This window comes from Sceloporus occidentalis, unplaced genomic scaffold (assembly GCF_023333645.1).
Source record: "Sceloporus occidentalis isolate IW3139 unplaced genomic scaffold, rSceOcc1.0.p SCAF_112, whole genome shotgun sequence".
NCBI classification, from domain to species: domain Eukaryota; kingdom Metazoa; phylum Chordata; class Lepidosauria; order Squamata; family Phrynosomatidae; genus Sceloporus; species Sceloporus occidentalis.
In genome coordinates this window covers 458,144-472,730 of record NW_028317092.1, presented here as the reverse complement: position 1 = coordinate 472,730, position 14,587 = coordinate 458,144, and the positions used below count along the sequence as shown (strand labels likewise).

The 14,587-nt window shown below is 39.4% G+C and overlaps 1 protein-coding gene across 2 annotated transcripts in view; it reads right to left on the bottom strand.

The window, feature by feature from the left end:
- Nucleotides 1–435: 435 nt before the first annotated feature.
- Nucleotides 436–14,587, bottom strand: part of LOC149282559 (F-box/WD repeat-containing protein 11) — a 32,052-nt gene continuing 17,900 nt past the window's right edge. For both annotated transcript variants that reach the window (XM_089498041.1, XM_089498042.1), the window contains 9 exons: nt 9,727–9,913; nt 9,559–9,649; nt 8,045–8,182; nt 6,706–6,824; nt 4,450–4,699; nt 3,997–4,115; nt 3,084–3,194; nt 2,241–2,319; nt 436–597 (listed from right to left, as the gene is read on the bottom strand). In XM_089498041.1, the coding sequence (XP_089354167.1) occupies nt 436–597; nt 2,241–2,319; nt 3,084–3,194; nt 3,997–4,115; nt 4,450–4,699; nt 6,706–6,824; nt 8,045–8,182; nt 9,559–9,649; nt 9,727–9,913 (1,256 nt within the window). The remainder of the gene's footprint in view (nt 598–2,240; nt 2,320–3,083; nt 3,195–3,996; nt 4,116–4,449; nt 4,700–6,705; nt 6,825–8,044; nt 8,183–9,558; nt 9,650–9,726; nt 9,914–14,587) is intronic.

The window sequence follows — 14,587 nt, the reverse complement described above, 5'->3', positions numbered from 1 at the left end:
ATGGTATTGAAAACCATTTCCAATAGTTAGCATTTTTTGCGATAGCCACATATCCAGTAGTTCAAGATAGCCAGGTCCTGAAAGTAGAAAGAATCATGTTGACATTAAAAGATAAAAAAAAAAGTGGAACATAATCAGCCTTGCTTATTCGGGTATTCTAATTCTGACTGTTATATTTAAGGTAGATCTGCATTGAACCAGTTGCTTCATCATTACAAACAAATGCTAGCAAGCTACACTTTAGGTTAAGGAGCATACCACCAGCTCGCCTTTAACCCCGCTCTTTATGTTTAGCCAGGATGGTGTATTACAAATAGAATCCTCTGGGATACATAGTGAGAGTTACTCACTTTGTTTCAGCTCTGATAATCGCTGACAAAATGTTTTTTTCAACTAGTTACTTTACTTACCTTAAGGACAGAAAAGTGCATAATGCTATCTGGAGATATAAGTATATGTCCTAGATGGAGAACGAGTTTCATTTGGTGCACTAGGTGGAACATTTAGGAAATCCCAAATAAGAATAGTATCATCATGGGAGCTGCTAATAATCTGAAATTCATCAAACTGAAGACGAAACACACGTCCTGAGTGCTCCTGTAAACAGTTAAAAACAACGCTTTAGATTTTGGTCACCGAATTTACCAATTTTCCTATCTCTTACAGAAACATACAATCTTGTCACAATTTCAGAAAAGGTATAAAGGATTTAAGACAGACTTCAGTCTTCATTTTATAGCTGAAGAACACTAACCTTGCACTCTGACCACTACTCATTTTCTACATTTTAAAATAATTGCATATGCCACAATTAGTGTGTATACACACACACATAAACACACCTATGCGCACTCGCTCGAACACATTTTTTCACTTAACCCCTTAATGACAATTGACGGTCCAGGCATGTCACCCAAAACACAGGGTTAGCGACAATTGACGTGCCAGGACCGTCACGACTTTAAAACGGGTGCAGAAAGCCTTCTACGTCCACTTTCTGCACCCAGACAGTGTTGCTGTAATGCCTCGACGTCGAAGCATTCAGCAACACCACGATCGGCATGTGTCTGACCACTCCCCGGGGCGTCACCCGTTTTAAAAGTGTTTAGGAGGCGGTCACAACCGCCACTGCAAATGATTTCGCCAATTGCATAATGGCGGCCGCCCTGTAAAAAAAAAAAAGTTGAAGTTCTCTACCCTCTAGAGAACTCTGGCTCCACTTGCAAGTCAAAAGAGCCCAGCTTTCTAATCACAGTGTGATTAGTAAAAAAAAAAACCTGACGAACCCATTCATGTGCGGCATCACTGTACTCAGGAGATGTGAACACATATTGGGGTGTTGTGTGACAGCAACATTTACCAGGAGCTGTAAGTTTGTACATAAAGTAGGTGTGTGGGGAAAAATACTACTGCAAACTTTGGAAAAAATGCTGGTGGTAGAATTAGTGAATGCAAAGTTAAAATACCAGCATTTGAAATACCCTGGGGTGTCTAGTCAAAAATACATGGTTTTATTGGGCACACTGAAATGGCCAAGCTCAAAGATGTACCAAATAGGGCATGGGCAGTGGATCACCAAATGCCAAAGTTCAACATTGAAAAATGTGCATGCCCCAAATGTGGCCATTTGGCCCCCAAACAGCCAGCCAAGCCCATTCATGTGAGGTATCACTGTACTCAGGAGATGTTGCTGAACACATTTTAGGATAGTGACATATACCTGAAGCAAAATGTGTGTGAAAAAAAAAATGCAAACAATGACTACCACAAACTTTGACAAAGACTGGTGGTAGAATTAGTGCATGGAAAGAGTTAAGATACCAGTATTTAAAATACCCTGGGGTGTCTAGTTTTAAAAAAATATATGATTTGATGGGGTAAATTGCATTTACCGGCTTCAAAGATACCCGAAATGGCACATAATAGCAAAACGCTACTGGTAGTTATTGCCCCATAAGGTTTTATCCTTTTTTGATAGTAAATATGACACAATCAAAACAATGTCATCTAAAGAAAGCTCTTCTTGTCCTCAAAAATAACAATATATAACTTGTGGGTTCAGTAAACGGGGAAAGAAGAAAATTACAGCTAAACATGAGCAGCGCAGAAATGTTAACGGCCATTGTCACGAAGGGTACAAAAAATAAAATCAGCCTTTGTCACAAAAGGGTTAATACACATCAGTCCAAACAATATAAACATTTTTGGAACATGGTACATTATATAAAATGTGTACATACCACCAGAGTACGCAAACACAGGGTGCTTGCAGGAGCTCGGGGATCCAACGCAGCCTGTAGATCCCACACCTTGATTTTCCTAAAACATTAGTTATATATCGAATTATGATCTACTCATTTTTAGCGTCCATCTGTGCTGGTGGATGGTAATTTAAAGTCATAATCTGACTGTGTGACAAATTAAAGCTGAGCAGGAAAATACATTTTTAAGCCTTCTAAACAGTCAATGAAATGCACCGACATTCCTACTGCTAAAACATTCAGGGCTAAATAAACCTGGAAAAACGATTTAAAGAGCAGAAGAATAAAAAAAAAATGGACAGAAAAAAAACAAAACATTGACACATGACATATTCCACCGTGTCATGATTCAACAAAAAAAAGTCAAAATGAAGAAGCTTTGTGTGAAAACCTAAGTACACCTTATGATTCAATAGCTTGTATAACCACCTACAGCAGCAATAACTTCAAGTAATCTTTTCTGTATGAGTCTCTAACATCATTATGGAATACATTTTGGCCCACCCTTCATTACAATGTTGCTTTAGCTCACTGAGGTTTGTGAGATTAAGAGGCTTAGAAGTATTTGAAAAAAATAATTCAATAAAAGGATAACAGACCACAGATACTTTTATACCAAATACAATCAAGTAACACAAATTCCACCCAAATACCATGCACCGTAACAAGGGAAAGTCTAGGTCTGCTTTACAAAGTGAATCACTGAGAGGAATTTGTGGGCCCCATCTGGCCTTGAACTGGATAGCAAGGGATACACGTGATTACAACACCCCTGAGTGTGTTATTTTGCTGATATATATATTTTAGTTACAGAATACATACCCATCATATGCACCGCTTACAATTCTTTTGTTATCAAATCTTATACAACGGACAAGTTCCTCATGTCCTTCTAGTACACGTAAACAGGCACCACATTCTATATCCCATAGCCTGAAATAAAAAAAAATAAAAAAATCAGAAAGAATGATTTTATTTTATTGTACAGCACTCACAAAAAAAAAAAAAAACCCTTATCTTATATTCAAGGTTGTTTTACAATCCCACACCAAATAGAGGACGGACTATAAAACTAAGCTCCAGATCCCCTGCAGCTCTGCAGGAGACCTGTATCCTCTTCCTTGGCAGCTGGTGGACGTCTCCGCTATGACAGAGAGCTGGCGAGACATGAACTTCCAGTGCTCAGTCATAGAAACCCTGGCAGAAGTGCCACACCAAGGTGTGTCTGAAAAATGGGGAGCGAGTCTGAGGATGCATTGGTAAGTAGGGGGGGGGGCATAAGGCACATCAGGGAGGCAGAGTGGCAAATAGGGGGTATAAGGCATACCTTGGGGGGGGCAGAGTGACAATATTTACTTGTAAAACTTTATTCCTATAGAGCAGCCTTATAGTCAGGCTCTTTTTTCTAAATTAATATTTAAATTTTTGGGGATTGTCTTATAATTGAGCAAATACTTTAACAAGCCAGAAGAATAAACCAGAATGCAGTGAGAAAAAGGTACCTTATATACAAATATTTTAACCACTATAATCAATTAACTGCTGAAAACAGTTTCTTAAAATCAGTCTATTTCAGCCGATTTTAAAACAGAAAAAAGGAAAAATAAAAGACACACCCTATGCAACATTACTGTAAATGAGGGAGTCAGGCTTGCAAAAAATAATCAAGTAACCATGAAGTCTACTGAAGAAGCAGCTATAGGATAAAAAAACAAATCTTTATACATTAGCGTACCGTATGGTATTATCCGAAGAGCCACTCACAACTAACCGATCCCGATACTGGAGGCAAGCAATACCACGTTTATGCCCATTTAGAGTGCGCACAAATTCACAAGTACTAGTGCTCCAAACCTGAAATATATAAGCATTACATGAATACTTTACTGGACAGATGTTTAGGTTTTGCGGTGCACAAACCATAAAGATATTTTACCACATCTCGTCTTACTGCTTTTCGGCAAACCAAAGCATGAATGTTTTCATCATTCCATCCAACCCACTAAGTAATGAGCATTATTTCTCCATAGCCATGAACTATATTTTATTTCTCTTCAGTCATACTGCTCTTTAAAACAAAAATAGTGGGTAGTGGTGGCCTTTTCAAACTAGAGTACACATCGCTGTCTTGAGAGGGAGATTAAGTAGAAAAAATATACAATTGATGTTTCATTTAGACTACACTCACTTTGATCGTCCGATCCCCAGATGCCGAAACAATATACTTGTCATCGAAGTCAACTACATTAACCGCTGCCCGATGTCCAACTAGGACACGACGAAGCGTGATGTCGGTAGGAGAAGCCATATCCCAAACAGCAATTGAACGATCCTTAGAACATGTTACCATCAAACCGTTGCAGAAACGAAGATGAAGCACTGCTTCATTGTGATGAATTAGAGTGTTTAAAACTTCACCAGTGTTCACATCCCAAACTCTATAAACAAACATACAGGTGTATTATATAAAGTCTGTTGACAAACGTTGTACAGAAAAAGTTTAGAATACCATGTTGGATAGTGATGCTTTTCACTTTGGAAACTGAAGCGGCACAGATACCAAATTAAAAGTCTGGCAAATATTAATCAAATCCTGCTAAGATCCTCTACAAAAGTGGTACTAAGCATGCAAACTCTAGGAGACAAGGAGCTGTATACACACTGTATAAGCGAGTGATGTATGTATGTATGTATGTATGTATGTATGTATGTATTACATTAACTTATTAAGCACCAGCAGATTCTATAGCATTGTTACTATCAGTGGAATAATTTAAAATAAACTGGTAAAAAAGAAGAATAGGACCATGCTCTTGCGAGGATATAGATATAGATATATATATATATATATATATATACACACACACACATACATACATGATCTAAATGTTTGGTAAATACAACCTCAGATGAACAACACATGACATATTACACCATGTCATAATCAACAAAAATAAAGCTGAAATGGAGAAGCCATGTGTGAAAAACTAAGTACACCTTAAGACCTCATTAACTTCAGTTAATCTTTTCTGTATGGCTTTATCAGACTCACATCTTTGTGGAGGAATTTTGGACCACTCTGAGGTTTGCAGGCATTTGTGTATGCACAGTTCTCTTAAAGTCCCACAGCAGTATTTGTCAGGTTAAGGTCTGGGCTTTGACAGGGCCATTGCAACACCCTGATTCTTTTCCTTTTTTAGCCATTCTGCGATAGATTTGCTGGTGTGCTTGGGATCATTGTCCTGTTGCATGACCCAAGCTTTATCGGTCAGACAGATGGCCTCACGTTTGTCTCTAGAATATTTTGGTATACAAAGCAGTTCGTGGTCAACTCAGTGACTGCGACATTCCCATGTCCTGTGGCTGCAAAACAAGCCCAAATCATCACCCCTCCACCACCGTGCTTGACAGTTCGTATGAGGCGTTTGGCAAACCAAACACAGCATATCGGCACAAACACCTCTACTCTGGTCTTGTCTGTCCAAAGGACATTGCTGCAAAAGTCTTGAGGTTTTTTTCAGATGTAACTTTGAGAGAAGAGGCTTTCTCCTGGCAGGATTTTTCTAATTGTACCATCACTAACTTTAATATTTAACATGCTGCCTGAGGCCTGTAGAGTCTGAGATGCAACTCTTGGATGTTTTGCAATTTCTCTAAGCATTGCACAGAGTGAATTTACAACTGTCTTGAATGTTTTCCACTTTTGAACAATCATTTCTTCACTGTAAGGAAATGGCCTTATAACCCTTCACAGAAATCCTGGGTAGCAACAATTGCTTCTCTAGGATCTTTGCTCCTATCCTCCTTGGACCACCAAACTGCTAAAGATTTGGCTTTTATATATGGGGTCACACTTGCTGATGATCAATTAAACAAGGGCATTTGATTAGCAGCACCTGTCTGCCACTTAGCATCTTAATTCCTGTGGGGTGTACTTCGTTGTTCACACATAGGTTCTCCATTTTGGCTTAATTTTTGTTGAATTGATGGTGACAGTGAAATATGTCATGCACCGTTCATTTGAAATTGCATTTACCACATTTTAACACCTGCTAAGGAACAGATTATTATGTCTTTAAATGCAAACCATAGAAAAGGGTGTACTCTTTTTCACGCAATTTTAATTACCTAACAATTTACTAATTTGTGAAATGACAGCATCAGTGTGCATTGAGAACAGAAAGTTAAATGTTATTTCAATAATATTGAAAATATTTCAAAATAATGAAAACTTAATATGTGCACTCTGTTTTAATGACATTTCTAAGAACTTCAAATCAGGTTGTGTGAAAGTGTCAGATTTATTTTGTATCACGCTCATACTTTTTAAATGAGTCAATCGTGTTCTGTGTAATTTTAGTATTCAAACATTTATATGGTCATTTAATGACTAATTTGGTTGCATATTTCTGAAATAGCTCAGTAAGAGTCATAAAGCAACTACCTTACAGTGGAGTCTGAAGACCCAGTAACTATTACTCTTTCATCATACTGTAAACATAGGACTGAGCCAGTATGTCCTGTGAGAATTTTCAGGCACTCCAAGCTTGTTTTGTCCCATATCTATGTTAAGAAATAAAAAAGGCATTTAAAATTACACAACAGAATGAAGGAAAAACACAAAACCACAGTAAAAATTTGTAGTAGGGATGCACTGAAATGAAAATTCTGGACCGAAACCAAACATTCAGGATTCACTTGGCCGAAACTGAAAATGACCCCCCCACCTTTATAATAAATAAATAAAAAAACAACCACACTTATTAAAAGGAAGACACCAAAATTGGACAAAAAAAATAAACAATATTAAAATATATCTATGATATTCCAGAATGTACTGACTGACTTAGCAATAAGTGTGATTGCTGTTATATATAATATATATATATATTTTTTTTTATTTTTTATTTTTTTTTTGTCCAATTTTGGTGTTACTTTTAATAACAGTGTGGTTAACACACCAAAATTGGACAGAAAAACTAAATGATATATATATATTTAGTTTTTCTGTCCAATTTTGGTGTGTTAACCACACTGTTATTAAAAGTAACACCAAAATTGGACAAAAAAATATAATTAAATATATATATATATATATTTATTTCCTAACAGCAATCACACCCCTATCATGCCCAGGCAGCCACTACATGCTAGAACCTGAGCATTATAGGAGTGTGATTACAGGCTCCCTATGCCATGCTATCCCCCATACACTTGCACATCCATGCTATCACACACACTCATTCATTAACATTCATTCACTCATTCATATCCTTAATCACACATACTTGCTCATATACCCTCCCCCACCCCCTTACCTGAACTGCAAACCTCTCACTACTTCTGCAGGGACCCAACTTCTTCCCTCTGCAACTTCTCTTGTCCTGCCCCCAGGGGAAGAAGGAACGGAGCGTAGTCAGGTGACATGCAATCACGCGACTCCACTGGGTTCCTGTTCTCCTGGCCGGTACTAGAGATGCTGCTCTCAGTGTGCGACCAATGCACAAGTAAGCAGCCTGGCCCCTGCGGACGATTATTTTCGGCTGTTTTTTCCCCCCCGGCATTTAGCCGATAATGCCCTTTTCGGCCAACGGCATATCGGTGCATCCCTAATTTGCAGAATCTAAGTTTAACAGTAAAATATACCTCAGTAAATAATATGAAGAATATCTGCTTGCTTAATACCAACACACCTAAAATGCATCACATTATATAAAAGGTGTGTGTAATCACATTACACACTTACACAAAATGCTTTAACGCAAGTTTTTTCAGTTTCTTACTTTGATAGAGTTGTCCCTCAAGCCGCTTATTATCTTCTCGTCATCATACTGTAAACAGTACACACCCTTGCTATTTTCAGAACGACACTGAATTCTTTGTAAATTATGTCTTCCACATCTCCAGTTTGCTTCTATTGTCTAAAATAAAGTATAATATTATCTGAGTATCTCATTTAAAAAGAATGTCCCTTTACAGCAAGTTCAAATACGAGTATCCTTGAATCTAAGATGAGACAAAGGACTGATTAAGGTCTGAATATTAAAAGCAGTAAGAAAATAGGCAGACAAGATGGGCCAACTGGCTCTCATCATCTGCTGTCAAATTCTATATTTCTAAATATTTGCATTTGACATACCAAAAAGGAGCCTTATCTGAATTTTAAATAAAGGTACAGCATCCTCTTACTTTCTATGTACGTTGGGAGAAATTCTGTGAAAAGGTCTTCGGAACTTGAAAGTGATTCTTTATCCTTTTCTCCCAAATAAAAAGTATGCTGTATAAGCTCAAGAAAAATTGGGATCTCAAGAGGTCTCTCCTTCAGATACAATGGAAGACATAAACATACTAAGTCATTTGTTGCCCTGTATAAAATATGCAAGCTGCAGCAACACACAGCTTCTCCAAAGGGTCTGAAACCTGAGTAAGTCACTACCTCGTTTGGTCAGTGGTCTGGCTGGGAGAGGTGATATTAGAGCGCTGTAAAGACTAAAGAAACAGCAGCCTGTGCACATGGAGGAAACCAGGTCACCCATAGAAATCTTCAGGTGGGAAGGAAAAAAAATAAAAATAAAAAACTTTGGAGAAGTGAAATCAGGAGATAAAAGGACAATGGTTTTCCTGGAAAATCCTACTGTCTAGTCAGCACATTAGATCAATATCTGCTATTAGGATTGTGAAAAGCACAGTATCATAATACAGCTGCAACTCCTAACTTTATTTTAAATTCATACTACATTTACCCAGAGGGCAAGTAAAATTTCATTACAGTATTAAACTCAATGATATTCACTGTGTAAAAGGGTTAATTTTTCAACACAAGGGCTAAATATTTATAAGTTACAGGTATGACATTAAACAACGGTCGGTTATGTATTAAAAAGGACTCTGGTAAAAAGTTTAAAATAAGGTTACTAAAGGAATGGCACAATTACCGGTTTCAGCAGTTGCTGTGGTGTTAAGTCCACTTTCCAAAGACATTTCCACACATACATTTCTATAAAAGGAAGGACTAAGTTTCTCTTACAAAAGCAGATGTTAGTGAAAATGTTTGTATTTAAGTATGGCAGCAGCGTGGGCTTAAAACCAGGTTTAAGTATAATAGGAATTTTAATGGAGAAAGCTACTAAACACTGTAATGCAACAAACCATTATAGACATGAGACCTGTGCAAAGGTACATAAATGTATAATTTAAAGAACACTGATTGTTCTCTCTCCACACTTTAACTTTGATTCAAACTTATCAGTTAAATGGTTTATCAGGCTTCATATCACAAGACAAATATATGAAATACCTCTATATCTTCAATAATCTTGGGATACAATGACCGGTAAAAGGAATTTGGCGGACCATCAGTGGGTCTGTTTTTGAAGAGGTACTGATCCCTAAAAAGAAAAAAAAAAAAAGTAAAAAAAAAATGCATAAAATATACTTTAAGGTCACTGCTAATACGGTCACTTACCAGCCTCTTCTCTCTGATAGGCCTTTCCACAAGGGGTCAGTGCGCACCATTCTCTCAATCAGCTTTTTCCACAGCATGCCTTCTGAAATTACTCTCTGCCATTCCTTGCACACAAGCTCTGCTGCACACAGAGATCGTGCATCCAAATAAGAAAGAATATTTTCTGCTATGTGCTCTAAGCCTTGCTCTACAAAAGAAATAAAGCACAGCATTAACATTTATAGTATTTTTTCCTGTATTTGCACATTTTGCTTAATAAATTACCTGCAATACAGCAATTAGTTTCTTTTGGGTGTGGCAGAGATTAGCAGTAAAATAACTGCATAAATAGTGTTAAAATGCCCCTACTCAAAAATTAATTTTGTTTGGCAAGTTTGAAGCCTGACTGCTGGTCAAGGCTCCACATGCAGTATATCAAATGTTTAAAACCACTAGATTGGAAACTAAATATTTCTTCACATATAACCTTTAATTACCAAAATAGGTTCAAATACAAGACACTATATGACCAAAACTATAACTAGGATATCACTTCTAAGTAGAGTGTAGCTGTTTAAGCTACACCCACTGCCAAACTGTATTAAATCAAACACAGGCATTCCACCTTCATAGCAGAATAGGTCCATACTGAAGAGCTCAGTGACTTAAAGCACGATACTGTCACTGGATGCTACCTTTGTCACAAATCAGTTTGTGAAATGTTTGCCCTGTTAGATCTCCTCAGTCCATTGTTCTACTATTTTGAAGCAAAAAGACATGCTTTGACAAGTTTGGTGTGGATGAACTCAAGAGGCCGACAGAGCCCTTGCCTTTACCCCACTGAACATCACTTGGGATAAATTTGAATGTTGGTTGCGAGACAGACGTTGTCCAATATCAGTGCACCACCACACAAATGCTCTTTGATAAACAGCCAATAATCCCACATATAAACTCCAAAAGCATTCCTAGAATGGAGTGGATGATGTTATAACTGTAAAAGGGAGGGCAGGGGCAACTGCATATTAATGACCTTAGTTTGGAATGGGATGTCCAAAGTCATATAGGTGTGATGGTCAAGTCATATAGGTGTGATGGTCAGATAAGCATTCTTAAGGTCTATGGAGCACACAAAGGCTCCTGCGGATAAGACTTTGAGGGTCAACTTCACTGTCTACATTTTGAATAGAATGTGGGAGAAAAACCCGTTGAGGCATCTTAGGGATGATGATTAGACAAGAGTACTAGAAAGACCAAATAAACCTTCTTGCCTAGATCTGTACTGGGAATGGGAAGCAGGACTAACTTTTAATAGTCTATGATGATATCCCTTAAAGACTTCTCCTTAACTGCATCTAAGGATTTGGAAACTAGGAAACCAGGAGGAGGATTACCAGCAGGCTCTAGTCGTAATGTATAATTTGTAGGATCCAAGGATCCTTTGTTATAAATCTCCCCACATGTCACAACCTGTCAGAATTTGACAATGGGTTTGTCAGAATTTGACAATGGGTTTGTCAGAACATTTGCAATGACCCTTTGATGACTTAAGGTTAGTCCCTGTTGGATCTAATCTGAAGCAGTGTAAGACTACTCTAGATGAAGTCTAAATCCTGCAGCAGCAACCAAATGCTTCAAAAGCCTCAGGGGGCAAAAAGGCAGGCTCCTCTGTGGGAGAGGGACCTGGGCCTCTCCCTCGATGCTGAGGAATGGGCCAAAATCATTCTTCTCGCACATAAGGGAGCCATTTCCTCTAAACTTCAGGAAACGTCTTACAAATTGCTTACCAGGTGGTATAGGGTTCCAGCGGAGCTCCACCACTTCCTGCCCCAGGTTCCCCCGCAATGCTGGCGTTGTGGTTTGGGTATAGGTTCTTACCTTCATATTTGGTGGGACTGCCCCCTGGTGCGGCCACTTTGGGCGGCGGTTGAAGCGGTGCTTCGGGCGATAGTCGATCCTGATCTTCAACTCACCCCTGGGATTGCTCTCCATCATACGCGGTCGAGCCTGGGTTCCTACAAACGGTCCCTTACTATTCAGCTTCTTAATGCCGCCAGGGCTACTATCCCTAGGTTTTGGAAACAATCCATCACTCCCCCGATCTCTGCGTGGCTGTCTTATGTTAATTTTTTATGTCACATGGAGGACTTGGTGATGTCATCTAGGGGGGCTGGTTATACGGGGTCGCCCACCTTTCAGACGGCTCTGCCGGGTCTCCCTGGCCCCCCACCGGCTTTAGACTCTGTCTAGCTTTTCCTTGGTTCCACGCTGTGTCTAATTTTTCTTTTTTAATAATTTTTTCTCTTTTAGTCTACTCCAGTCGTATGTGCTTTATATCCAGCTACACCAATGCACAACACGGTACTTCTTTCTTCCCCGTTATACGTCCATTCTTTTGTTTTATTCTGACGTTCTTTGTTTCTCAGTACGTTTCAGTTCGGTTATGTTCTGTTCGCCTCTCAGTTTCTCCAACTGTGACACACCCTGCCTTGTCAGTCACTTGCAAGGATTTTTGCTATATATGCGTATTCTCTATTGCCAGTACGCCCGTTTGCTATGGTATTTTATGCTGTGCCTGATGGATATGTTACTACTTATGCTCATTTTGCCACTCCTATGTGCATTTTGTACTGTATTTTCTACCTGTGGCGATTGTATTGTCTTTATTCTTGTTTCAATAAACTGAGAATTGATAAAAAAAAAGGCAGGCTCCTAAAACGTTCAAATATAGCCAAAACTTTGGCGTTCATTCAGGAGAAACAAGAAAGGTTCTGGTCTACGAGCTTGTTAGCCCCGTAACAAGAGAAGCAGAGGTTTGTATTAGCGCCATGAATTGTCTTGTGACTTTTCTGTACAGGTGAGATATTTAGCCTTGGCTGAAGCCTTCTTAAAGGATTGACCCGCAGACAGCTTAGAGTCTGCCACTCGGAACCAAAAATACAGGAGAGAAAAACTAAAACCTGCAGCGAAATAAACCAAAGCTTGAATTCCTTTACCTTGCTCATTTCCTGGCAGCACTTACTCGGATAGACTCTCCCTCCTAACTTGCGCAGGGCAGGAAAAACACAAACGTCCTCGTGTGTTATTAAAAAGACATTCCAAGAGTGATACACAAACAAAAATTTTATTGGGGTGGAAATAGATGATGCCAGGAGATAAGCAAGGAAAGGGACAAAGGAGACGTCATGACAAAGCAGAAGAGAGAACATCTATCCTGTAATATTTAGCAAATGTGTGCCCATTTTTCCAGGTGGCTGCCTTGCAAAGCCTATTTGGAGAAGCACGTTTGTTCTGCTCAAGATGTTTCCACTGACCTCGTTGAGTGTGCTTTAAGACGTTGAGGAGACGTAAGTCCCATTGCTTTATGGGCTTCAGAGATCGCCTGAACAATCCATCGAGCAATAGTAGCCCGGGACTAGGAAAATCTAATTTGGGCAGAGATTCCAGAGGAAAAGAAAAGCGTCTTCTGAGATCCTCCCTAACAGATAAAGCTTGCAGTTCTGTTGTTAGAGTCAGAAATTTGGGAGATCTTCTGAAAATGATTGAAAGGGGGCCTGTTAAACCTTTAATGGAAAAACCATTTCCTCTGATCTTCATTCGCCAGAACCGTAGGGCTCTCTATACAGCCAAGGGTTCTCTAACTGATCCAAGGAAGAGCAGGCATGTCCTCTAGCTCCCTTGGGTCACTTGCTCCCCTATGTGAGCTCCCCATGCCAAAAGGCTAGCATCTGTCGTAATGGTGTGGTCCATGAGAGGGAAAAGGTAATGCTTGTCTAGGGAAGAGGCGTTTCTGTCCCACGTTGACAGTAGGAACTGGTGGAAAGGTCGGGCATGGGACCATGGAACTGCGTGCCTTGAAGATATCATTTCCCTAGAGTCCTCATGATCTGCTGAAAGCACACTCTCTCGTTGCCCTTTATCATCCCAGTAGTGAGAATTTTCCTCGGAAAATACAAAAACCCAAGGACCAGAAACTCCTGTCTCCGCCATAAGGCAGACTTTTGGAAGTTGATTATCCAAACTAGGCTTTCTAATGTATTTACCACCAGGGAAATATATGATTTCTGAGAAGGCTGCCTGAGGACGCCATCATCAACCAGTCATCTAGATATGGCACTACTGAAATACTGAGCCATATCACGTAGGCAACTACTACAGGAGCCGATGCAAGACCAGATAGAAGTTACCTGGCATTGAGGTATTTCATCACCAGAGTGGCCATTTCTGCCTGTCGTAGGGATATGTAGGTTGGCATCCAAAGGGTCTAACGGAGCCATGTAGACTCCTGGAAACGGCATGGTGGATTTCACTTAAAGCAGATGTAAGAAGTGTAGTGATTCAGAAGTCTACGATGAGCCTTGGTTTCCCCAAGTTCTTTGGAACGACAAAGACCCGGTAATAAACACCCTGCCTTGACCTCAGGATGGCACTGGAATAATCACCTTGTCCAGAAATTTATGCACCATACGGTAGCCATAACTGATAATTCACAAAACCAGCCATCTGACATAACCTTTTTCCAGGCCTCCAAGTAGAGTCTCTGGTAAACCCCCCTTCCGCAATGAGCCTAGCATCAGAACTTACAAAACGTGGTCCTGTCACCACTTGTCCTTTCCTTCCACAAGCCTCACGTCCCCTGGAAGTGTAGGAGATCTGTTTTGAAGACCATGAACAACCCCCAAACCCGTTAAGCCATAGGCATAAAAATTATACAAAATTGTACACCTTATAGTATGCTCCCTGGTGCTGGGAAAGTCTGGAAAATCTACATAAATTAGGTATTTCTGAAATCAGGGCACCTGAATTGATAAACTTGCAGGGGGGTTTCCATCACTTTACCTAATTTTGTGAGGATTCAGAGGGAAAATGTAAAAATTTCTAA